Source organism: Lycorma delicatula, chromosome 12 (genome assembly GCF_047948215.1).
Source record: "Lycorma delicatula isolate Av1 chromosome 12, ASM4794821v1, whole genome shotgun sequence".
NCBI classification, from domain to species: domain Eukaryota; kingdom Metazoa; phylum Arthropoda; class Insecta; order Hemiptera; family Fulgoridae; genus Lycorma; species Lycorma delicatula.
In genome coordinates, this window is record NC_134466.1 from 72799672 (window position 1) to 72826795 (window position 27124).

At 32.5% G+C, this 27124-nt stretch overlaps 1 protein-coding gene across 7 annotated transcripts in view; it reads right to left on the reverse strand.

Annotated features, from left to right (window-relative positions):
• The window catches only part of LOC142333283 (very long chain fatty acid elongase AAEL008004-like), a 379873-nt gene that overhangs the window by 13362 nt on the left and 339387 nt on the right, over positions 1-27124 (reverse strand). For all 7 annotated transcript variants that reach the window (XM_075380301.1, XM_075380300.1, XM_075380305.1 and 4 more), the window contains 2 exons: positions 10491-10547; positions 5277-5382 (listed from right to left, as the gene is read on the reverse strand). In XM_075380301.1, coding sequence (XP_075236416.1) covers positions 5277-5382; positions 10491-10547 — 163 coding nt within the window. The remainder of the gene's footprint in view (positions 1-5276; positions 5383-10490; positions 10548-27124) is intronic.

Genomic DNA, 27124 nt, shown 5'->3' on the forward strand with positions numbered 1-27124 from the left:
TTAAGCATTCTCTTTTGATTGTTGCCACTCCAGTTTCTGTAGTCATATTAGTCTGACTGTGGCCTTTGTTTGGATAATATCTGTTTTTTTTGTTTTGCTGAAAAAATGATAAGCGTTTTATTTGAGCGAAGAATTGTTGTGAAATTTCATATGAAACTTTGAAAAACCACTACTGAAATTTATCTTTTATTAAAAAAGTATATGGCAATGAATGTTTATCATGCGTGCAGGTTTTTGAGTGGTTTAAGCATTTCAAAGATGGTTGAAAAGGCATTGAAGATGATCAAAATTCAAAGTGATTATGATTGTTTTTTTTCTATATTCATGGGATAGTGTACCTTCACTGTGTTCCTGAAGGTCAAACTATTAATCAAAATAACTACCTTGAGATCCTTGTTCAACTCTGTGAAAAAAACAACCTGAATTGTGGAAGAACAAGTCATGGGTTCTTTATCAGGACAACACATCAGCTCACACTGCATTGTCTGTCAAGATGTTTCTAGCAAAGTATAACATCCCAGTGTTAGACCATCCACCTTATTCACCTTTTCTTTCTTTTCCTATTTAGCCTCCGGTAATTACCTTTCAGATAATACTTCAGAACATGAATGAGGATGATATGTATGAGTGTAAATGAAGTGTAGTCTTGTACAATTTCAGGTCGACCATTCCTGAGATGTGTGGTTAATTGAAACCCAAGCACCAAAGAACACCGGTATCCACGATCTAGTATTCAAATCCGTGCAAAAATAACTGCCTTTACTAGGACTTGAACGCTGGAACTCTCGACTTCCAAATCAGCTGATTTTGGAAGACGCGTTCACCACTAGACCGACCCGGTGGGTTATCTTATTTGCCTGACCTGGCACCATGTTACTTTTATCTGTTCCTCAAGGTTAAATTTGCATTAAGAGGAACAAGATTTCAGACTGTTGAAGCTGTGAAAGAAAAAGTGGCAAGCATCATGAAAGAGCTCACAGAAGAAAACTTCCAGCCCTGTTTCGAACAATGAAAAATTCGCATAGAGTGTTGTTGGGATATTGAAGAGGATAATAACTAAATATGTATACATTTAAAATAAAATATTTTACAGCATTAGTCTCGTTATTTAATAGTCACACCTATATCTATGTGATCAGTAATCATACGTCTACCTGAGAAGCTTAATACAAGGGTTTTATCAATATTTAAAGTCTGATGGTTACAATTCATCGAGCGAATAATTTTTGAAATGTTAACGTAGAATTTTCAATTTTTTAAAAATAATTATCTTCAGATATAGAGATAGTCATGTCGTCTGCAAAGAGGGTCTTCTTCTTCCAATTCCAGCAACATTTTGGTCATTCCTTACTGTAAGGGTTGGTCATATCAAAAATTGTTCAGACAAAAGTTTTAGGAAATGATTATAGGACTAACGACTACTTTAAACCGATTCGATACTGTGCCTATTAAGGGAGGTATGATTTTTTTTTGTCTTTGAAACCCCATTTTTTCCACCTCCTGGGCCAATGGTTGACGATATTAAAAAACTTTACTTACATAAGTTTTAGACCCTTATCCAAAGAATAATAGGAAGTTTAAACGAATTCGATATTTCGGCAGTTATCGTGCTCACAAGAAAATGATTTGGGATCTGAGGATGTGAAATACGAAGATATGTTGAAATTTTCCAGAAGTCGAATCATGGTACCCATTATAATTACCGTTAAGGTAGCTTTCTTATGAAATCTACCTAAAAGGTCAAAAGCTTATATAAATTTATTGAAATAACTTTCGGATTCGATTGAGGTCTCATTTCATAAAAAAACTGCATCAAGTTTTTGTCACCGACATTTATTTTGGTTCGATACTGCTTCCATTTGTAATGCGACATACATCCCACCTTTCTTATTCTATTTAATATCCGGAACCGCAATAAAGTACTACTTCAGAGAATGGATGAGGATGATATATATGAATGTAAATGAAGTGTAGTCTTGTATAGTCTCAGGTCGATCTTTCCTGAAACGTGTGGTTAATTCAAACCCAACCGCCAAAGAACATTGGTATCCATGATCTGGTATTCAAATCTGCATTACAGTAATTGCCTTTACTAGGATTTGAACCTTACAAATCCCGACTTCAAAATCAGCCGATTACGATGACAAGTTAACCACTAGACCAGCCCGGTGGGCTATACATACATACATCCTACCTGAAGTCGACTTTATTCCAGACTGTAGTCGGCAATTTGGGCATTATCTCTGCAGATGCGGTGTTAATTTGAAGTCTTACATCAACAAGAGAAAAGGCGGTACCATAAACCAGATTTTTAATTAAACCCCACAAGAAAACATGAAGTGGGGTCAAATCTGGGGAGCGAGGTGGCCTTCATGACTGATCTACCGACCTGGGAATCAAGTATCAAGAAAATCTAGGACTTCTAGGTGGTAGCGAGGTGGTACCTCATTTCGCTGATGGCATCCATTTTGATCATCATCGTCTAATTGAGGAATTAAACAATTTTTGAAGCACGTCCAGATAAATGATACCATTTACGGTTGCTTGTTTGGCGCAAAGATTACATTGTGTACACCTACTAGGAAGTTCCCTACAGTATTCTGTAGGAAAATTACATTGAACTGCAGATGCTGACCGCAAATTGTGAAAGCAAAAACAGCGAGCACGTTCCGCACCAGTAAATTGATCCATTTTTAATAATGGTGGCCGAATTTGGTACTAATGAACTAGGCGAGACAAAACTTGATACGTTTTTCTGTGAAATTAGACCTCAGTCAAATTTATAAGTTACCTAAATAAACTTTTATAGGCTTTTAAATTTGCGAAATCAGTACGTAAAATATCTCCTTATAAATTTTATTAAAAAAAATGGTCATTAAAATTTAGCAGAACAAAATGAAAAATAGAATATAATTAAAAATATACTAAATAATTTGAAAATATTAAAAATTTAACGATAATAAATTTTGAACGCCCTGAAAAATTACACATACACATATTTAAACAAATTTACAAAGCGCCAAATTTATTATGAAACCAAGTTTACCAAAATCGTTAGCACCGATAAAATAAGTACTGAAATAAATTTTATATTTTATCTCACAGTTTCCGTTTTCGGTATAATTGATTAGAAGAAATATTAATATGTAAATGTATCAGTAACTATCTTCAACGGTTAATAAAACAAATCTGATGTGAATACCACATGACTTCCTTGTACGCTTATTAAATTACATATACATAATTTTAAAAGTACATAAAATTTTATTTCATTAATCATTTGATTTTTTTTATTGTTATTTCTTTTTTCTTTCTTTTTTCCGTTTAGCCTCCGGTAATTACCTTTCAGATACTTCAGAGGATGAATGAAAATGATATGTACGAGTGTAAATGAAGTGTAGTCTTGTACAGTCTCAGTTCGACCGTTCCTGAGATGTGCGGTTAATTGAAACCCAAACACCTAACAACAACGGTATCCACGATCTAGTATTCAAACCGTGTAAAATTAACCGCCTTTACTAGGACTAGAACGCTGGAACTCTCGACTTCCAAATCAGCTGATTTGGGAAGACGCGTGTTCACCACTAGACCAACCCGGTGGGTTTTATTGTTATCATTGAATTATTATTTATTGTAAAACTTTTTTTTACAATCAAATGTTAATAATTATTAATAAATCAATATATTTAAATTTTTAAAAAACGTTAAAAAAAAGGAGATGAAATCTGATTCGAACCAATGCGCCAATTCCTCTTGTAAGATCCAAATATTTCATTATTTATATTTTATTTTGGCTATAACCAATGAAACCGATGAAAATAATTATCGCTTACGATATATCGTTGAAAAGCTCTCAATGAGGGCTTATTACCTGCACTTAAAAGTCAAAAATCCAATTTTTTTTGGATTCTGGGATTTTTTTGACGCTTTTGGTCTCTTCGATTGAAATCAAGGGGGAGGTGCACAACTAGATGTTACAACAGTTCTAAACCCAAAATCTCAATATCCTACGGCTAATCGTTTTTGAGTTATGCTAGATACATAAGTATGTACGCCGAAACTAATCAAAATGCATTCACCCACCGGGTCGCTATATGGTGAACGCGAAAATTGTGGATATGTAATTTAATAAAAGTACAAGGAAGTCATGTGGTATCCATATTAAATTATTTAGGTGCGTTGATGTAGCTGAAACACTAGTCTCTATAACAGCTGTGACTGACAGATAACCATACGGGCTGTGTCAATCAGTTTTGGAGTTATAGTAGTAAAGAAGTGAAACTAAAGGTGGCAGGACTTACGGCTAACCCACCGGGTTGGTCTAGTGGTGAACGCGTCTTCCCAAATCAGGTGATCTGAATGAAAGTCGAAAGTTCCAGCGTTCAACTCCTAGTAAAGTCAGTTATTTTAACACGGATTTGAATACTTGATCGTGGATACCGGTGTTCTTTGGCGGTCGGGTTTCAATTAATCACACATTTGTACAAGACTACACTTCATTTACACTGATACATATCATCCTCTGATGTATTATGTGAAAGGTAGTTACCGCAGGCTAAACAGGAAAAAGAAAGAAAAGTCAAAATGGATTCAGGGGTGGTCAAAATGGATATTTCAGCTGAAATCTGAAAACCGAAATTTTTCGGAATCACAATACTTTCTTCACTTCGTACAAGGAAGTAAAAAATATCATTTGTTCAAATCAGTTGATAAACGCAGCTGAGATTATTAAAGCGGATCACACAAATGATACACTGTCACAATTTTATGCCCGTTTTATAGTTATTAATAATAGAAATTATTCCTAATTCGATTAACAATGGAAGTGAAAACAGAATGATTTTTCAGAGGTAAAACTTTGAAAACTATTTGTTTTCTAGATGTTGTCAATTGTACTTATAAACCGAATTTCATTAAAATTTCTCTTCTTAAGACATAACATTTTTTTGGAAAATACTAAATGGCTGTCAGATGAGAAAATGGAATGAGATAAGACATTTGTTGCGTAAAATTTTTCTGTTTGCGTAAAATTTCGATGTTCTGAATCAATGCCTTAGGCTTGGCCAACACCTCTCGGGGTATATGTGTATAACTTAACATACACTAAAAAAAAATACATTACGTGTTAGTCATTAGATATTTGTAAACTTAGATGTTCATCGACTAAATTAAATATCTTATCGTTCAATCTGTGCATCGTAAATATATTACGTATTATTATATATATATGTACACTAGAAATAATAAATACTAATAAAAAAAACGAAGAAACTGACCTGGTGTGAATTTGACTCCAAACCACACACTCATTGGCATACAACCGTGGTGAATAACATGAAGTGTAGATACGTGTTGCGATTTCTTTCGCAGAACGAAAAATATCTGGAAAAAAAATTAAAATAATTACATAATAATTAAGAGCAGAAAAATGATATTTATAATTGTTTAAACATTTTACATAGGTTAAATTTACATAATCCGTTTTTTTTTTTGTTTTCAGTCATTTGACTGGCTTGATGCAGCTCTCCAAGATTCCGTATCTATTGCCAGTCGTTTCATTTCAGTATACCCTCTACATCCTACATCCCTAACAATTTCTTTTACATATTTCAAACGTTGACTACCAGCACAAACTTTCCCATCTACCTGTCCCTCCAATATCAAAGCGACTATTCCAGGATGCCTTAATATGTGTAGTCTATAAGTCTGTCTCTTCTTTTAACTATATTTTTCCAAATGTTTCTTTCTTCATCGATTTACAGCAACACCTCTTCATTTGTCGCTTTATCCACCCGTCTGATTTTTAACATTCTCCTATAGCACTACATTTCAAAAGCTTCTAATCTTTTCTTCTCGGATACTCCTATAGAAGTGAAACGTGGACTTCACTTCTGTATAAAGCTCCGCTCCAAACATATACTTTCAAAAATCTTTTCCAGAAGTTTAAATTAATTTTTGATGTAAGAAAATTATATTTCTGACTGAAAGCTCGTTTCGGCTATGCTATTCGATATTTTATATCGTTCGTCCATCTTTAAGAATTCTTTTACCTCCATAATCTTTTCTCTTCCTATTTTTAAATTTAATATCTATTAAAATAATCCTTATATAAATTAACAATTAATATAATCCACCTTACCAACACGTTAATACGCTCTCTAGATCTTTCGCCTTACTTGGAAGCCATCATCAGGAGTTAAAATTAATGCATTAATTTAGTCAAAGTTTAAAAAATCATAGTTTAAATTTAAAATCAGTCATGACTGTCCCGGTCCTACTAGTATTCTGAACTATCAACGTGCTGATAAGGTGGATTATATTAATTGTTAATTTATTTATTTAACATATCAGCGGTACCATGTCTGAGAAATTAATTAATTAATCCTATTTAATAATATATATTTAAAATAATGATTTTCCCGTATTTTGTGAAGCCTATGTTTTTATTTAATAAACAAGAATCTTTATTCTTCGAAATAAGCACTTTTTTACATTCCAGGGGGATCTTCTTTTTAATCTGGATAATTCTAATTCACAATCAAAAAAACACCCCCCAAAAAAATTAGTTAAGAGACAAATTAAATAAAAATAAGTATAAGATTACAATTTGTACATTAACTAATAAAATCGATACCGGTTGTTGCTGGTTTGTTATCGATAAATTTATGGACTAAATTAAATGTCTTTATCGTCCAATTTACGCGTCGTAATTAAAAATACAATAATCGATTAGCAATTTAAATAGTGAGGTCATTTATTTCCGTATGTCGGCCCGGTCGATCCATTATGAGTATCCTTGAAAATGATTTTTAATTTATTTGGAATGTCATGAAGAAACGGAACACAATTAACAAATGAAAATAAAGAGAAATAAAAACATATAAACATAGGTCTGAAAATAGTTTGTTTTGTAATTTTACCCTGAAAAACATTTAACGTTTCGACAAACTTTCACCCGGATTTCTAAGAATAAACTGAAGCCATTGAAAGTTTAACTTTGATGATTTCACACGATTTTTTCATCTGAAAAATTGTTTTATAAATGAAAATAAACAAAAATGTTCATACAAACATATACTAAAAAAAATCGGCTGGAGCTGTGTCGGCGCGCACGGCCGTTGGTTTAACGTGAAACGTTACAGACGTGTAATGAAGTTCCTTCGAACTACAGATCGACCGATGGGAAAAGCCACCATCGTATTTAAAAAAAAAAAACTGAGTCTCCGATTGAAAATTTTAATTCCTTCATTTTGCCAAATCTACAGATAAATTGGTCGGTCTATATGTCTGCGAGTCACTTTTAGTGTATCGAAATGAAATAAAAACGAGACATCGACTGCGTACTAAATTTAATTTTAACATAAAACAAGCACTAAATGATACATGATATTCATTTTGATTAATATTCGACGACAATTTTGTTCAACATCGGTCTGTGATATGAGAAGAGACATAAGGCGTAATAAGTAGCGGTAGAGGTGCTCGCGCCGTCGGAGTCGTTCACTGAGCGCGACGTACCGGCTTTGCGACGCTCCCGAAATAGTCTCGCTCGCTCGGCACCGGACATCGGGTACCTGTGCGCGGTCCAGAACCTCCCTTTACCAACGATATGCGTAATTTATATTTCAGACTGGCTTTTGAGCGAGGCTGAGGCTGAAATATTGAATTTTTATATGTTTTTAAACGTTTACTTTAATTTTTTACACAAAAATATCGCCCAAAATACACTTATTATTACTTAAATCGATCTCTCTCGATAAACACAAACAAATCACTGCGTTATCACGTCTAAGTCGTGAGCTACACCGAATGGAAATGAGCGATAGCGCCAGTTTTGGCCGATCTGCGCTGTGCCCCTTCCCCCCCCCCAAACAACTCTTCTGTGACGCAAACTTAAAGTCGTATTTGTGAGCTGACCGTGTAAGTTATAAAATGCCTAATAGTTAGAGAGTTATTAAGGCAGGACGATGTAGACTCTTTCGTTACGCTACAAATTTCTGTTCTGGTACCCGTATGTTTCGATGTGATTTTAAAGACGTTTCACGTCAAAACACTTCATTTTTCAGTTCTAATTTTTAAAATTTTCTTCAACGTTTCTATTACGAGGGTAAAATGAAGCCACTGGAATTAAATTAAAGGGTAAATTTCAAGGTTTCATAAGATTTTTGATCTGAAAAATCGTTAAAAAAATGTTAAAATCTGTTACACTCATTCTATAAGTGAAAATAAAGAAAACAATTTAAACATAAATTCGGGTATAATAATATTATAATTAAGGAGTAAATCTGACGGTTCGTCCTGAGAAAATTATATAAAAAAGGTCCTGGAACTATGTCTGTAGAACATTTTGAAAATATATTTGGAAAAAGTAACACAAAATTGGTGTTACAAAACACAATTTTTTAGGTTTGACGTACAATAACTTTGTTAAATTGTTGGTTAACGAAGAAAATTTGTAGAGAATTTAATTATGAGAAAATCTACATAAGTAAAGGCAACAGAACGTGAGAAAAGTTTAAGAAATTTGCATTTTATTTATTTAACCAAACTAGATCAAAATCTGGCAGTTAAAATGAAACATGAATCGTTTTAATATTGGAACTTATATCAAGAAATAAAATTTTTAATTATAAATTTAAAAAAAAATTAAAGTACTGTTAAATTTTATTGTGTTGTAATATTAAAAATATTAAAAAATGAAAATTCATTATTTAGAAATTCGAGTAGTTTTGAAAAAATAAATCGAAACCTTTTTATTTTCTAAGTTTGATTTTGAGTAGCATTTAGTTAAGATGTGTCGTTTTTATTCGAAAATATAGTTTTTAATATGAATCGTTGCGGGCATAGAGTAAAGTAATTTAAATGTTACAGGATGATATGTTACCATATCATTTAAATATAAAAGTTTAACTTTAAACAGAATATTTAAATTTTAAAATGCTAATATATTTTTAATCGAGTAAACTTTAAATATAAAAATTTGGTTATTTTTGTGTACAGGTGAACCGTTATAAAATTTAATTTATTCAGCTTATTTACAATGTTTTTTTTTTTAAATAATCTTTTTCAAAATTTTTCAAAATATTTTTCATTTATTAATAAAATCAACCGAACAGTGGCGACTCGTAGCTAAACTTAGCGGGGATGCTGCTCCAAGAACATTTTTTCTGAGCCTTTTCAAGACCGCGGTTAAAGTTTTCTGTAAAATAAAAGAACCGAAAACAAGAATGAATCGAATAGAATAGCTGGAAGCAGGACGATAATCTAATTCTACACTTATCAGATTCAGGAATACGGTACACGGTTTTTAAACACGACACACGCGGAGTAAAAAAAAAAAAAAACTTCCTTCCACCAGCACGCCAGAGTCGGCACTACAGGAGCGACAATTCTCTCTCTCTCCCTCGCAGCATCGAGACTAGCTTCCTATGTGCACAACAGCCAAACACCACGCCGCTGGAACTACGAAGCGCACAGTTCCGTACTAAGAGTTTTGTATTTTTGATGGCTTAAGGATTATATATTAAAGAAAGAAGGAATCATTATATTAAATGTTATCGATAATATCAAGTGGAAATAGAGGGTGTTGCAGTTCCACAGTGCCTATAAGCGAGCCACCGTTGCAACTGAACGACGATTAGAATGAAACTTTTAAGAACACGATGGCTGTTATAAATTTTAATACGCGTATCGATATTCTTAAAGAAAAAAAAGTGAACATTACGACATCACCCTGTGTTTTACATTTTGAAGGATATATTGAAATACCGCACCGAATTCTACACTTCGTATTAAAATTTTGTTTGAAATATAAATAAAGATCACAAAATACATACCTATGTCGATTATTAATCCTTACACAAAATGATCGCACCGAATTATATGCGGTATAATATATCGATTAGAAAAAACAGTAATACGTTACAAAAAATGGCTTCTTTAAAAAAAACTACATCGGTCGCTAATCGACTTGTGATGTTTTTTAACAATTAGATAAAAATAAGTCCTTTATGGATTTATTTAATTTTTAAAGACTTTTGAAAAAAATATTCCGACTTAATACTGGCAAGTTATATTATTCGGGTTTACTAAATCGATTCGTTAATTCTTTTTAAGTAGCTATTTAAGACGACGTATTATTTCGATTCGTAAAAATATCGAATCCGATACGTTTAACGATTCAAGGGTCCTTCAAGCGAGTAATTTAGGTCCTTTATTATTCCAAATATTAATTAAGAATATCGTTAATATTCCGAAATAGTTTTGGAAGATTTTATTAAGCCGTTCATATAAATTAAAGTGCACGATCAATATATAATTTGGAATACAACAAAAAGGTACGTCGAGTAGGCGGCTCGACTCTATCGTTATACGATCTCGGTTACTTAACGAATTTTATCAAAAAATAAATAAATATATTAATTTTCAGAATGAATATAAAAGTAAAACAAAGTTATCGGAAGATAAAATTAAAAAATTAAAATTTTTACCGTATCCATGAACTCTGTGAATTTTGAGAAATAGTACCACCAACAAACATTAACCATCTGCAAAAAGAGAAAAAAAAAAAAAATTATTAGTAAAATAAACAGGTAATTACAATAAAAATAATATTCATATTTCTTTTTGTCATTAATAATACTAAAGTTATATAAATAAATTAGATAGAGATTTTTTTAAATAAAAAAAAAATTGATTAATAGGCTGTCCATAAATTATGCGGTACAATTATCAGCGGTAGAGCATAGGAAGAGATAAATAAACATTGTAACGAATCAGAAAACTCATACAGATTAATTTATTTACGTTAAACTTTTTATAGTCCATTATTTTCCCTCCGTACGTAAATATCTATATATACAATAAAATATTCTTTTAACTTCCTCAAAGCGCAGAATTAGAGAAACATTCTTACCTTTTAATTTTTTACTTCATCAAAACGCTTTCGGTTCTAAGCTCATCCTCAGCGATATCTTTTATAAATTCTTAAACGGTTTACAATTTACACGATAACTAACTAACTAACTAACTTACAATTAACTTTTTACATTTTGTAAAAATTGTTGTTTAAAAAAATTTTAAATAAATTTAGAACAAATATTTTCTCGGTCAAGAACGAACAAATATTTGTTCTAAATTTATTTTAAATATTTTTAAACGACAATTTTTACGAAATGTAAAAAGGTAATAGAGTTACTGTGTAAATTGTAAACCGTTTAAGAATTTATAAAAGATATCGCTGAGGACGGGCTTAGGCTCGAAAGCGTTTTGATGAAGTAAAAGATTAAGAAAGTTTCTCTAATTCTGTGCTTTGCGGAGGTAAAAAGAATATTTTGTGAATATATATTTCAATGAATTATTGTTAAATAATTTTATGCAATTTTACAAGGACTTATTTTTTTTTTTAAAGACAATGGATTTAATTGGTACGCCACATTATAATAATTAGTATTTCATGTTGTGCGTAAAATTATACGATTAAGCAAACGGTATATAATTGAAGAATATTACTAATCTCTTACCGATTTTTATGCAGACTTTTAAAAATTCAATTCTTTTTAAACTGTAAACGTAAACAACAAAATATGTGAATTATTATCCATCGTAACAATTATACGTTAAGAAAGAGCGTATTACAAAATACATCGACAGAATTTCCCATCATTTAATCTGGGAAAAAAGTACAATACAAATAAAGAAAAATGTTAATTATTTAAAAATACAAGATTGTTTCGGGCGATTATGACAACGATTAACAGAACTATTAATGTTACAAATAGATTTACAAGTGAAAAGATAAGTCAGGATGCATTAACATTTCAAATATCGTAAATATTTAAATATTTTTTAACTACAAATAATTATATACGGATGGATTTTTAAAATATGCCTTTACTAAACGACATTTTGAAATAAATTAATAAATCAGGAAGGTTTTTCTTTTTTTTTTAGATTTCTGGTTGTTCATTAATATAATTAAAATAACATATATACCAGGGTTATTCAATAATTAAACAGACAAATAGCTGTTCAGCAAAAATGGTTTATTAAAAATAAATAGAATTTTTTTCTATTCTTCCGCGTAATGCCCACCAACTTCTCTGCACTTGTCCCATCTTTTTACGAGTCTTCTTTTCCACTCGGCAAAGAATTCTTTACCTTGATCTCGAAGCCGGTTTTGTACTTTTTTCTTTACCTGTTCGTTGTCGTTGAACCAAACAGATAAAAAACCGAAGGGGTAAGGACAGGAACGTTAGGAGGATGAGATAAGAACTCCCGACCCGCTTTACCGATAATTTCCAGCGTCAGTCGTCCGTACGAGGTCGAGCGTTGTCTTGAAGAAGAAGCACGCCTTTCCTTTGCCATCCTGGACAATTCCTCTTCAACGCGGGCTTGATTTTGTTCTCAATCACGGCCGAGCAGTATAGGCTGTCGACCTAGCGCGTTGTTTCTCCAAATAATCACAGAAAATAGGACGATAGGCGCTCCAAAATGACCTTACCGGCCGACGTTTGCGTTTTGAATTTTTTATTTAGGATGTTTCCACTGCACGCTTTGACGCTCGGACTCCGGTTCAAAATGATGTCTCAAAGTTTCATCGCAGGTTAAAAACCTGTCCTAAAATGCGCCACCTTCGTTGTTGAAACGATTTTTGAGTTCGGTGCAAATGCGAAATCTCTCGGTTTTGTGATGAACGGTAACCTCCGGGAATCCACCTTGCACAAGTCTTACGGCGGTTCGGTTTGTTTTGAACGATGGAACGAGTTGTGGCAACACTTACACGACATTTTTCAGCAATTTCTTCGACTGTAAATCGTCGGTCATCTTTGATAAACGAATCGATAAAAGAATCTAACGCTGAGGTCGACACTGTTACCGGACGCTTGGAGCGGGGCTATTGCGGTGCAGTTTGATTACAGAACGCTGTTTTTCAAAAGTACTTTCTTCGAGCGGACACGCCATTGTAACTAAGACTTCAGAGGTTACGTTTACGTAAATAATCTAACGGCCGACTAACACTCTTCACAAGGTTGCCGACTAAAACTTAAAAAAGTTTCAATCGCCTGTAGTAAGCGTTTCCTTCACTAAAAACATTTGTCTATCTGATTATTGAATGCCGTCGTATATAAATATATATATAACGTAATAACAACAATTGTAAGAAATAGAGAAAAAATAAAAAGCTATTATGAAATTTTCTGAAAATTTTGTTATGATTCCACCAAGGGGATTTAGTTGGAATTGTAAGTTTACAATTCCTGCAACCGATAAACAAAAAAAGCTGCTCAAAGACAGAGCTAAAGAATTTTTTTTTAAAGAAATAAAAATAGTTGAACAATTTCAATACTTAGGTGCATTCACTGCAGATTGAAAGAAAAACAATCGTAGCAAAACACGGTAACTTAAATTAAAAGAGCACAAATCTAACTTGGCAAACTTACAATAAAACACGCGTCTCAATAAAATCCAAAATTCCCCGTTATAATACAGTAGTTCTTCCGGTGGCGCGTTATTCTTGTAAGACTATCTTTCAGATGAAGTAAAATGAAAGTAAAACGGACCAATTACTTAAGACAGAAAGGCGAATTATCAGAACTTGTTTAAATAAAAGTTATCAAAAGGATGCGAATTGCCACAGTCTACAAACAAATCGTCCCGATTCTCAGTACGATGAAAAAACGAAGGATTTCCCATTTTTTCCACGTATTAAGAACGCCTGAGAACCGAATTCTAAAACAACCGGTCACAAGGAATATTAACAAAAAAACCTTTGTAAAATACGATGGTAAAATCGAAAACAATTGGTTTGAGGGTTGAGGACGCCTGTGATAAAATAAAAATTAACTACGCGCTTCAAAACAATAGATTTAACTAAAAAAAGTAAAAAGACATAACAAAGTTGGGATCATAGATGAGGTCAGGAAGCGACGATTCGATAAAATGAAGAAATGCTGAGAAACTCGAAAGGCCAGACTGATACAGAAATTCAAGAGGAACTGAAATACGGATGACTAAAGCGGTTCAATGTGGCCTTAACAAGAAAAAAATAAAAAGAAAAAAAATGGATTAAGATTAAAATAAGGTTTTAATTATGTTTCGATTAAAAATTTAATCGTTCTTTGTATCTCGCGTAGGTAAAATTAAAACAAGAATTAGTAACATTCTGCAACATGTGGTATGATAAAAGTTTTAAAAAAAATCGAATGAAATAATTTATGGACAGTCTCTACTAAATTATAATATAAAAAGTAAATATAAATATATAACTGTACGGTTTTAAATTTTAAATCATTCTTATTAAAAGTCGTTTCTTATGCATATATATAAATATAAAAGATACCTTGCAACAAATATACGTATAATATTTCAATTCTATATAACTACCAAAGAGTTCTACTTAATAGTATTACAAAACAAATCTCATAATTGAATTCTAATAAAAATAAATTAATTATAAAACAATATAAAAAACTTACAAAAAAATTAATCAAAATATAATTTTAAAAAAACAAATGCAATATTAACATTTTACAGAATAAAATAAAAAGAAATCAAAAGTAAAGAAATGAAACATGCTTAATTAAAAATTAACTTTGTTTAAATTTAAAGCATTATATAATAAAAAATATTTAAATATATTTATAAAAATATTAAATCAATAACAAAATAATAAAATAAAAAAAATAAAATAATAATAATAATAATAATAATTTTCTCTTACCTTAGAAAACATTTCCTTAAATTTTAATAAATGACGATGCGAAAAAAGTAATCCACAATATGGAATAAAATAAATATCTATTTGTATTGTAAAATAAATTATAGATAATTTAGTCAAACTTTTATAAATTAAACGTTCGGAAGTTGAAATTTTTGAAAAAAATGAATTTTCAACACGCATAATGTTCATTAAGAAAAAAATATTCTGTTAATATTAATCACGTTAATTCAAACACTGTAAGTTTTAATTAGATACTACCGGCAATTGTTTTCAATGAAAATCAACCGGAAGCTTAGCCGAATCGACCGTTAAAAAATAAAATGTACATCTAAAAATCTACCTATTAATACATCTTGTAAACCGATCTACGAAAATATCTAATTACCTCATCAGCGATAAACGATAACTCCGTTTTTCTTTAAAATCTCCAAAAAATTATCCCTGTAAAAAAAAACTACCGCGTTCCAAAATCTGCTTAACATTAATCGCACGTTAAATTCTGATAAAGCGATCGAAAAATAAACTAAATATTAAAAACATCTGTGTTTTTTTTAGCTTTAAAGTATCGCTCAAAGTTTTGTGTCGGTATTTCTACATAGAGTCACATATTAATATTTAGATCCCAGAAAATTTTATTTTGCCTTGACTCCTCCTGACCCCGTAGAGGAAGACCCCCCCCCCCGTTTCGGTCGCCACGTTACCCCTTCAATACCTAGCCCTTACGGGCTTTACCGGAGGTCGTTTTCAGAACCTCGGCAAAACACATCTCTCAGCGTTGTTCTTGCCTCGGTGAGAATGCCACCGATGAGAATACCGCATGTGATATTCCCGTCGGTGTACTGCTAGCAAATGAACTCGTTAAAACAAAACAATCTACGTCGACTCTTTAATAAGACCGAGTGACATAAAGGAGCCAAAATTAAAAACACTACTACCTGTAACTCAGTCATCACCACCTTATTTCTTAGATATACAAATAACTTCTTTACCATCCCCCCCCCACCCGTTTGAATAATAGGTGTTTGTTTTAAAGCACGACCAAAAAAAAAAAGAAACCCGATTTAAAGAAAAGTAATGTGCTATATTTAATGCTATTAGTTATAAATATTAAAATTAATTGTGCAAAACGATATTGAGAAGAAATTTTTTTTATGAAAAATGTTGAAAGTGTACGTAAGTCCCCGTCTCTGACGGGAACCTCACACGCCCAGTAGTGCATGCTGCTGCGACTCTGGGCGCAGAATTTCCTCCTCCTGCGCAAAAAAAGGCTCAGATCATCTTTAGCAGAGTACTGTGTCCCCGGTTATAAACAGGTAATTCCACCCCGGAACGTAGAGGTCAAGGGAAAAATCGGCCGCTCATAAGCGGCGAGAGCCGCATCGTCGGAAAGTGTGGGAGTTCCTTGATGCGGTCGCTTTGTTCGACCGACATCGGTAGTTTGCCTAAAGGAAAATACTCCTACCGCGCCGCTGTAGAAAGCCGACCGAGAGATATAGCCGGTTACCGGCCAGATTAAGTCTTCGAAGTGCTTTAATGGTGGACGGAGAGGTACTTTCTGACGTTCAACGGCCTAGGCGTGGCAGCGAATTGTTGTATTTGACGAGATAAATTTAATTATCGATAGTCATGCATGTTTTAGCAGTTGACGGGGTGCATCTACTCATTTTAGTGATATATGACAAGCGGACGACGAGTCACGCAAGCGAGTGGTGTATGGTACCACGCTTATTCCGCTCACGCTTTTAGGTCGGCTGTACGAGCCAGTTAGGATACCGGTCGCTAAACTTTAGGCTCAGTAGCCGTATGCGGCACAAACATTCGGTCTTATGTTTTAGGGTCACCGAACGGGTAGGTGGCGGGGCCGAGCAAACCAATATACAGGTAGTTCAACCGCAAGAAAACAGACTAAATATCCCTGGTAATATCTTTCAGTCGGAATCTAATCGAAAATTTTTTATATTTTTACACGTTATGCGATCGTATGGACGATGGAAAATTATCGTTTAGGAACTTGTTGTTAGATGGCTTTATACGATTTTAAGGAAATGTAATTTCTGACTGTCCTTCGATCCTTTATAAAACTTTAGTTTTACTATAGATCAACCTGGCATTTCCGATACGCCAAACGTTTGAAGTATTAGTAAGATCGACATTTTTGTACGGGTAGATTTCACATTTCTCATGATCCAACCGTTTTCCTTACTTTATTTCCTTAATTCATTTTATCCTACCGTAGATTCTGTAAGAGTAGAAGGTCCATACGGGAATCCAGGTAACCGTAGAGCCAATTTATTCTCGGTTTTTTATTTAGCGGAGAGCGTTTAACAATATAATTCAATTTAAAATATAATACAACATTAAATCCGGATGCTAAAAAATAATAAAGATTAAAATCAAAAGAATTTTAATAAATTATTTATAACTCTTGAGATCTATTTAAAAACAAAAATATTCGATGCAGTTTCTCTGAATGAAACAAAAGAAAATAAAATTAAAAATTCAAGATATAAAAGTTTGACTAATTTAATTAAAACTATTTTTAATATTAACATGCATTATTATAATAATAATAATAATAATTAATTAAAATAGCGTATAAATAAGCCTAAGGCTAATAAAAGTGCTTTGAACATGTAAATAGAATTACTTAACGGTTAAACAAAATTATAAATCTATATATAAATAGCAAACAATAGAAAATTAAAAATATTATTTACATTAAAAAAAAATATATAAATAAAATACAAAATTTACAATTATAAATTAAGACATTACGTGTTAATTTAATTTTCCTCATTAATGATAATTAAAAACATAAAATAAGATTTCTGAATAATTTTAATTGAATTGTTATAAATTAATGATTTTTATGTCAATTTACTTTATTATATACACGTATAAAAACAATACTTGTTGAAAACGGAAATAACAATCGGCGGAAAGAAATAACTGAATCATTAAGATAATTTTTATTACAGACAATTAATTTTTTTAATTTTATTTTTATTATCGGCTATTAAATTTCTTCTCGATATATATACTATTAAAACAACTATATATACAAGTGTCCTGAGAAGTTTTGACTTGACTTACTGCGGCTGAATCAGGACTTCAAAATAAACAAAAACGTTTACAAAGAAAAACACCCTATTTTCACGTCAATTTCCATCTCTCCGCTGTTTTTTTAATAGCTTAAGAACGGATCGAAACATTTTAATAAAGATTATTGCACGTATACCGAACAATATCTTCTACGAGATAAATTTTATTTAAAAATTCCAAAATGCGGTTAAGAAACTTTAGAAATAGTTTTTAAAGAGAAACGAGGGAAAAATTTATCAGATAAAGATAAAGGCCGAGCAAAACGGTTAACGAGAAGGAGTTAGTTAATAAAAAGGAGACGGGAAGAATACGTTGCGGATTTATACGCGTTAGGAGAAAAGCCAAGGGAAATAGATACGGAGTGGAAGAAGAATACAAAGTTCATGAAGATCAAAAAGGGTATCTTATATTAAAACTTGAAACAAATGAGGCGATTAAAGCGATGAGAAAAGGAAAAAGCAGAGGGACGCAAAGGGAATATAATTATGCGATTCTATACGATGGAATTCTTGGAAGAAGGAAAGCGGCTGGAGGAGTACCGGAAAACAATAATAGTACCGATAGAAAAGAAAATAAATACAAAGAAGTGTGAAAAACGTAGAACGATCGGCCTAATATCACATGCAGGTAAAATACTATTAAGAGTCCTAAATAAAAGGATATACAATAAATCGGACGGCAGTATCGAGGAAGAACAGGTTTAGAAGAGGTGTTGGAACAAGGGACGCTAAAGGGCTTCTAAGGGTGATAGGCGAAAAGATACACGGAAAGGAGGCGGAGAATGTATGTTCTAGAAAACATCTGACGTGGACACCGCATGACTTCCTTGTACCCCTCCCTATTAAATTACATATATTTTTTTTGTTATTATTGATTTTAAAACTTTTTTTTACAATCACAGGTTAATGATTATTAATAAATCGATATATTTAAATTAAAAAAAAGGAGATGAAGTCCGATTCGAACCGATATCCCTTCCTATTGTAAGATCCAAATATTTCATTAATTAAACTTTTATCGGGCTATAACTGTGAAACCGATAAACATAACTACCGCATATGATATATCGTTGAAAAGCTCTCGATGAGGGCTGATTACTGCGGTTAAGAAAAATTCCCAACATTAAAATCGTTTGAATTTTGGATTTTTTTTTTTGGACACTTCTGATCCAGTCGATTGCAACCAAAAGGGAAGCGCACAATTAGATGTTACAACATCCTAGATCCAAAAATTTCAACATTCTACGGCAAATCGTTTTTGAGTTATGCGAGATACATACGTAGACGTCACACCGAAACTAGTCAAAACGGATACAGGGATGATGACAATGGATATTTCCGTTGAAATCTAAACACCGAAATTTTTCGCTATTACAATACTTCCTTGTACGATAAGGAAGTATTCCAAGCAAGGTTTTCATGTCAAACGCCTTTTCTTTGAAATTGTTAGATGGGATAAATTACTGCTTGCTCGTTTTGAAAAAAAATGAGGTTCAGTTGAAAGTGAGGCGCCTAATAAAAGAACTGTACTATAACCAGAAAATAAAAGCGAGGATAGGAGGAGAAATGACAGGAAAATAGGGATCGTAAGGGGGAGCGAGGCAGGGATGCTGCTTAGTATATATCTGGAACAAATAATTAAATGCTACCTGAATGGGAAAAGAGAAAAAAATCGGGGGAAAGAATAATAGCATGTATACGTTTTGCTGATGATACGGCGGTACTGGCAGAGAGCCCAAGTAAACTAAATGAAACGCTCTACGGCGTAAATGAAGCTTGCAAATGTAAGGGTAAGGGTAAAAGTAAGGGTGAGGTTCAACAAAAAGAAGACGAAATGTACGGTATTAGGTGGAAAACGGGAAAGGAGTGAGATAGAGATAGGAATGAGGTTTTAGAGCGGGTGAAGAGATTTCACAACTCAGGGAGGTTTATAACCGACGACTTGACTTGCACGATAGAAATTAAAACAAAAATATCAACAATCAAGCGGGCATACTAAGAAGGGAAGACTGCCGTGTAGAAAGTTAAACTTAGCGTTACGGAAGAAATGTTTTATTTCGAGTGTGATGCTCTACGTAGACGATGAGAAAGACAGACAAAAATAAGGCTTTTGAGATGCGGGTGCGGCACAGAACGATGAAAATATCGACCGGCAAGACCGTGTAACAAATGAAGAAATATTAACGAGAATCTGAGGAAACAGGAAAATTCTAAACGCGATTGAATATAGGAAAAGAAAGAAGGCTCGGCGAACGGAAGGAAAGGAAGAAATTTCAATCGACGGATGGGATTATGGAAAAGGAAAAATATGCCGATACAAAGAGATTAGCGAAGAATAAAAGAAGGTGAAGCAGCAGCTACGACAGGTCCTGCACCCTATTGGTAGAACGCTATGAATAAATTAAGAAAATTATAAAATTCTTTTTCTTTCGAACAAAAATGTCACCTTGATTGTTCAAACCGGTTCATAAATACCTGGAATTAATCAAAAAATTTTACAACCCGATAATTTTGTGCCGGTTCTATTATTATTATTATTAATAAATTATATTTTAACTTGATTAGCGATGAAGATAAAAATCAGACTCAAAAACGGTCAGACTACATAATTACTACGATTCGGTTTAAAAATTCCATCCTTATGTCGGTATTTATAAAATGACTAGCAGATCCGGCAGTACTTCGCTAGCGCTACATTTGATTATACATAGAAATTAAATGAACACGATTGAAAGTTTGATGAATGAAAAAATTAAAAACCTGAACGTTACGGAACTTCACAAAATTTAACCTTTTCCTAAAATTTTTTTTTTGAGGAAACTAATATACGTTCTGAACGTGAAACAAATCGATCCGTAAATGCGATTTAACCAAATATTTTAACCCCAGCGCCATCTAGCGGGTTCATTTTTTCCAAAAAAATTTATTCGCGTAATATATAATCTGAATACGAGCCAAATCGGAGCGTAAATACAATTTTTAATTGTATTTATCTCTATCTATATGTAAATATCTCGACTCCAGCGCCACCTAGCGGGTCTAAATTAATTCAGAAACCTCCGCGGGCGTAATCGTAAGCTTGAACCGTTTTTTTTTTTTTTTGCATTTTAATTGTATTTAAAGTTCGTACAACAATTCACCAAAGTTTCATCGTAATCTTTTGAATAGTGTAGGAACACGTTCGGGACAAACAAACAAATAATTCATTTTTATGTAAATAGATTTTGAGTAAAGCCTTCACTACCTACTGATTTACCCGATTTGAGGCATAGGACCGAAGCGGTTATCGCTTCTATAACTCCTTAAAATACGGGGCGAGCTCTCCTATCGGTCAGATGTGAGCCGCGTGACGAAAGGCGCATCGAACGCTTGTAATAGTTACTCTTTCATTTTATTTGCGATTCTAACTCTTAACTTCGACTTCGAAGTTAAGAGATATTAAATAATTTGAAAATTCTACGGTTGTTTTTGTACAGGCTGTATTATAATAATCGAATAAGGAGAAAATTAAAAAATAAATAAAGTAACGAGAAAAAATAATAATCTATCGGATTTGTAAATAAACAAAAAATTTTAATCGGGTAAAATATAACTGTTAACGTTGGTTTAAGTCCAATCATCGTATGAATACATTTAATGTCACGCTAAATGTTTTAAAATAAACATTAACCTACCCTAACCTATATGGAACCAATAAAAAAAAAACATTTAAAAAAATTAATATTTATCATATGATTATGATAAACAATAAAATTAAAAGCGTATATAAAAAAATAAAAAATATTGTGTGTGTATGCATATATATAAATTTTTTTTTTTAGTTTAAGAAATTAAATACTTGAGCGTACGAAATATGTCGAAATGAATTAACGAATTACGATCGAAAAATAAAATACTAATTAATGATAAAGCGTCTACCTTTACATCACAGTAAATTACTCTCGAGTATAATAAATTTGTAATATTCTTTATCGTTCTCCCTCACCTACAGATATGTACAAATATCTCTTTAAAGAATAAACCGCTAAATAAATTATATATTATAAATAAATAAGGTTCTCATTTTGATCGGTACAAAATAACATACTACACCCAAGGTAACAACACGAACGCGTAAATACGGATAAAAAAATTTCCACGGATAACAAAAAAGAATTACCCCATCATTAGCCTGGATGGATCAAGGGAAACTATGGAAAAATCTTGATTAGAGCAGTGTAGGAAAATACTAAACGATTAATTATTCCAAAAAAAGTTGGCAAAGTATTGTATAACCTTCCCGGATATTAATAATAAAAATTAAAACAGTTACCCCTCAAAAAAAAAAAAAACAAAACAGTATATATAAATTTTAACAAATGTTTGTATAATAATACTCATACGTAAAAGTTAACCTAAACAAATTTAAGTAAAGCTTTCTCTAAATCCAACAACTCCTTCGATAAAGAATATAACAAGAAAAATAAAATTTTCGCCGTTTTAGGCTCGAAGGCTATATTTAAAAAAATTGTAGACAAGTCTCGATAATTTAATTTAGCACAGACTTCAAAAAAAAATTTAAACCGAAGGAAAACAGAGCGAAAGAATAAAAAAAACATATATTTTTATTTATGAGGCGAGGGTAGATTTTTGAAAACGAAATGTATATACGCACAGTCGTTAACAAATTCGCTTTAATAAACAGTTTTCTCTAAAATACATCTGAACCGATATTTGTTTCGGTTCCGGCTGGCAGCTCATGAGCTGTGCGTCTGCGGGGAGGTTCGACTGCTCAGCTCTTGTGGGGAGGGGGGCAGAACTCAGGCTACCCTGGAAATTAGAGGTCAAGGGGAACATTGGCCGTTCATAAGCGGCGAGTCGATGTGGCGTGAGCCGCATTGTGGGAGTTCCTTGATGCCGTTGCTTTGTTCAACCAGGATCGGTAGTTTAAGGGATATAAGACTCCCACCGCTTGCTGTAGGAAGCTACCCTCGACAAATGGCTGGCCGTCGGTCAAATATAGCTCCAAGCGCTATAATATAGTGGACAGGTGCTTACTGACATTCAGCGATCTAGGCGCGGCAGCAAATCGGTGTCCTAAACGGAATAAATATTAATTTATTGACGAGTCATATATTGTAGCATGTAGACGGGGTGCGCCTATCCATTTTGGTAATATATTACAAGTGAGCGGTGGGACACGCAAGCGAATGGTGTAGGGCACCAAGCTTATTCCGCTCACGCAATTAGGTAATCTCTAGTAGCTAATTAAGATATTGCTCGCTACACCGTTTTTGGTACGGACATTCGGTCTTATGCTTTAGGGCGACCGAATAGGGCATGGTGGGAAAAATGCCAGACAAATCGATAAAATACATCGGAGGAAAATCGAAATCGATTTTATATATATATATATATTTGAGTTAAATTAAAAAAAAAATTCGGTTCGGTCAATCCTGAAATACAAGGCCAAAAGCAGTGCGACACAAATACATATATTTGTTTAGTCTAGATCATTCGTTCTCAAAGTGGGCGATAACGCCCTCTTGTGGCGCTGAAGGCCTTTAGGGGGGAAGGTAGAAGGCCCACAGAAAATTAGAGGGGTAAAGGCGGTCTACAAAGGCGATGGCTGATTAAAAAAAGCACATTTTCCTGATATTTCAAACTAAAATTAAATACCTACTACACTAGTACAAAAAAATTAAACGGACACCTATATTTTATGATAAAAACTTATCGTATTCAAACCGCTTTAACTTTGCAACCGACAGGCTTAGAGAGTCGAATAGTAAAAAATTAAAGCTTGAATAATCTCATTTTTGACAGTATACTTCAGATTTCAAAAATCATCAAATCAAAAAAAAGAGGAAAAATTTTGAAAATTTGAAAGTTTTTCATCGTGTTTGATTAAGCCCGTGGGGGAAACTATTTAAATAAATTGCATTAAAGTCGTTTAAAAGCTTAAGATTTTAGTTTTAACTTATTTTTTTAAATCGAAATATTCCACTTTAAAGAGAAAAGGCCACATTTGTCTTTAACGCCGCATATCTCTCGATCTAATCGACCTATTGATTCAAATAAATATCGATTATTATCCTTCAACGATAACGACTCGATTGTTTACCGGCCGTAATTGGAGAACCTCTACGGAGATTTAAAAGAAAGATAGATTCCAGGACATTTTAAATACGGACGTACCAGACGGGATGTCGGATCCTTTTTGAAATGTCAACGCGGCAGGATCATCCCAGTTAAAAGAACAACTTATAAAACTGACAACAAACGAAGAAGTAAAAATAAAATTCAAGAACGGCTACTAAGAATTTTGGCTGCATAAGTCAATTCCGCAGCTGTACTCTGGATTATGATCGATTTTTCAACGATTTCTGATAGCATTCCCATCGTCCTATTTTTCTGAACGTGGATTTAGTGCTGTAGTAGCAACGTTGTTAACCAAAAAGAAAAATCGGCTGCGTGTTACCGAACGCGGCGATTTACGGCTTTTTTTTAGTAAATTCGAGCGCGAAATTATCGAACTCGTTAAAGCACATCAGATTCACCCTTCGCATTAATAAGTGTAATTTTTCAATTGAAAGCTTTGTTTTAATTAGTATTGTTATATTAAATACGCTATCACTATTGTTGTGATATAACTATACAGATACAATTGTAATTTTTTTGAAAGTAATTTTAAGAAAAATACTTCTAAATATGCATTTTAATCGCTCTCATTTAAAACGTAAGATTCAACTCAGAAATAGTTCATACCACGTTTAAAAACAATAATTGCAATTGCTGTTTTTAAGCGCGTCTAAATTAATCGCAATTATTATTTTTAACAGATGATAAGTTTAAAAATTTTGGGGACGCTAGAAAATTTTTGATTCTCTATGTAGGCGGTGGGGAAAAAAAGTTTTGAGAATCAATGGTCTATATGAACTAATCGGACCGTAATAAACTTAAAGATTTGCAAAAAAAACCCGATTTTTTTATATGATCTCACCATCGACGCTTTTCCCTTTACATATAACTATAATCGTCGGAAAGTTATATATTTATTTAATTAACCGTTTATTAATTAATTAGGTCATTTTGCGAACTATTATTTATATAATTACATACATTATGAAATCTGCATAATCAACATATTCTGTAACAGAAATATGTAAGCAATAATAAATAATATTTAATAAAATAATAAAAACAATTCTCATGTTATAAACAAATACAATGCGTTATTGCAGGTCATAAAATTTTTAATTATCTAAATAAAAAACTTAATAATTATAATTGTAAAAAACAAAATCTCCGAACTTCGGCGCGGATATACCGTTTAAGAAGAAAAATTAAGCGAAACATTAAAATACGTAAGTATTCGTTTAAAGAATTATATAAACAAATTATTCTACTCTTCGAATAAAATTTTGAAATACAGGACCCGTGGAGAACGTACCTTCTTGCCCGATTAAGCAATCGCGACCGAAATTTTAATGGAAAATTTCATAAAATTCGGTTATCGATCCTAAAGATATAAAGCAAAATGATTACCGATGAAGAAATAGTTTATTATTCCTAATAAACAAAAGCGACAAAATAATGCAATCAATTCTTCCAATCGGGGAAAAAATAATGACTTTACACGTCCAGAAATTACAAAAAAAGCTTATAAAAAAGTCGTAATACTTTGCTGGCATCGGTTATTTATATTTATATAGTGGAAAAATAATGTTACTTTACCTAAGATTTCTTTTTTGGGTCGGGGATAATTTACGATGAAGGTTTATTCTGAAATTATTATTAAATATTTAAATAAAACAAAAAAGTTAAAAAAATCGGAAAAAATAAGTTTTTGTGCACCCCAACCTCCAAAAATCACATTTCAATAATTTTTTGATTTATCTACGTTTACTAAGTTAAAAAAAATTTAATAAAAAAATTTTCAGTGAAAAATGTACGTAAGATTTCTTTTTTTAGGGGGGGGGTGATGAATTACGATGAAATTTTATTGTAATATTATTATAATTATTATTAAATGTTTAAATAAAAAAATAAAGAAAATTAACGTGAAAAAAATCGATATTTTTAAACTTTGAAAGGCTTCCCTACACTAATATTGTCCTAACTATTTTTGGGCCATCTGCATTACTATTATGCTTAGGAAGACATAAAATAAAATTGGTTAAAAAAATATGCAATAAATAAAAAGATTTTTGTAAGTACGTACGCATTTGCTTAGCTTAAAATAAATAATACATTTGCAAAATTTTGAGAAAATTAACCCCCCCCCCAAAAAAAAAACTGTTCATCCCACCTCCTGGAGATATCTACCGCATAAGTTTACTAAAAAAGTGTCCCGTATACACGAGACTATAAAATTTCATCGAAATCGGTTTATACAGTCAAAAACGCTAGAACACGTACATACATATATACATAGGTACAAACATTTTTCATGTGTGTCGCTTCAATGAAAACCCGATTTTTAAAAGTTTTTATCGGTTGCGTTTACATTAATTTTCTTAGAATTAAATTCTCTACAAGTTTTGTTATTAAATTTTCCGCATTTATTCATCGTTTAACGAAGCTATTGGACTACAAACCTAAAAAAAAACATATTTTTCGACACCGCATTTTGTTTTACGTCGGATAAAAACTGGAATTACAATCCCTCATTCCTTCCTTTTTCCTGCTTAGCCTCCGGGAATTACTTCAGAGGACGAATGAGGATGATATGTACGAGTAAGTGAAATGTAGTCTTGTACGGTCTCAGTTCGACCGTTCCTGATAGTGTGGTTAATTGAAACCCGACCGTCAAAGAACAACGGTATTCACGATCTAGTTTTCAAATCCGTGTAACAATAACTGGCTTTACTAGGACTTAAACGCTGTAACTCTCCTTTTAATCGAGCTGATTTGCGAAGACGCGTTCACCGCTAGATCGACCGACACAACTAGATGGAAAAAATGGGGTTTCGAAGACAAAAAACAATCATACCTCCCTTAACAGGCACAGTATGGAATCGTTAGTCCTCTAAACATTACCTAAAAGTTTTGTCTGAAATAATTTTTAATATGACCAACCTTTACGGCAAGGAATGACCAAAACGTTGCTGGAACTGCAAGAAGATAGGGTTTGTCGTATGCTAAACACGTGCAACCGATTGTCGGATCGAATAAATTTGAAGTTTTTGTTAACTTCAAGGTGGATATCTTTTTTATTTCCTACTTAGCACCGGTATTTCCGCTATTCGGTTCGCCGAAAGGAATATTTTTATTTACTTTTTTTTATAAATCGATAACATTTTTTAGGTACGCAGTTTTT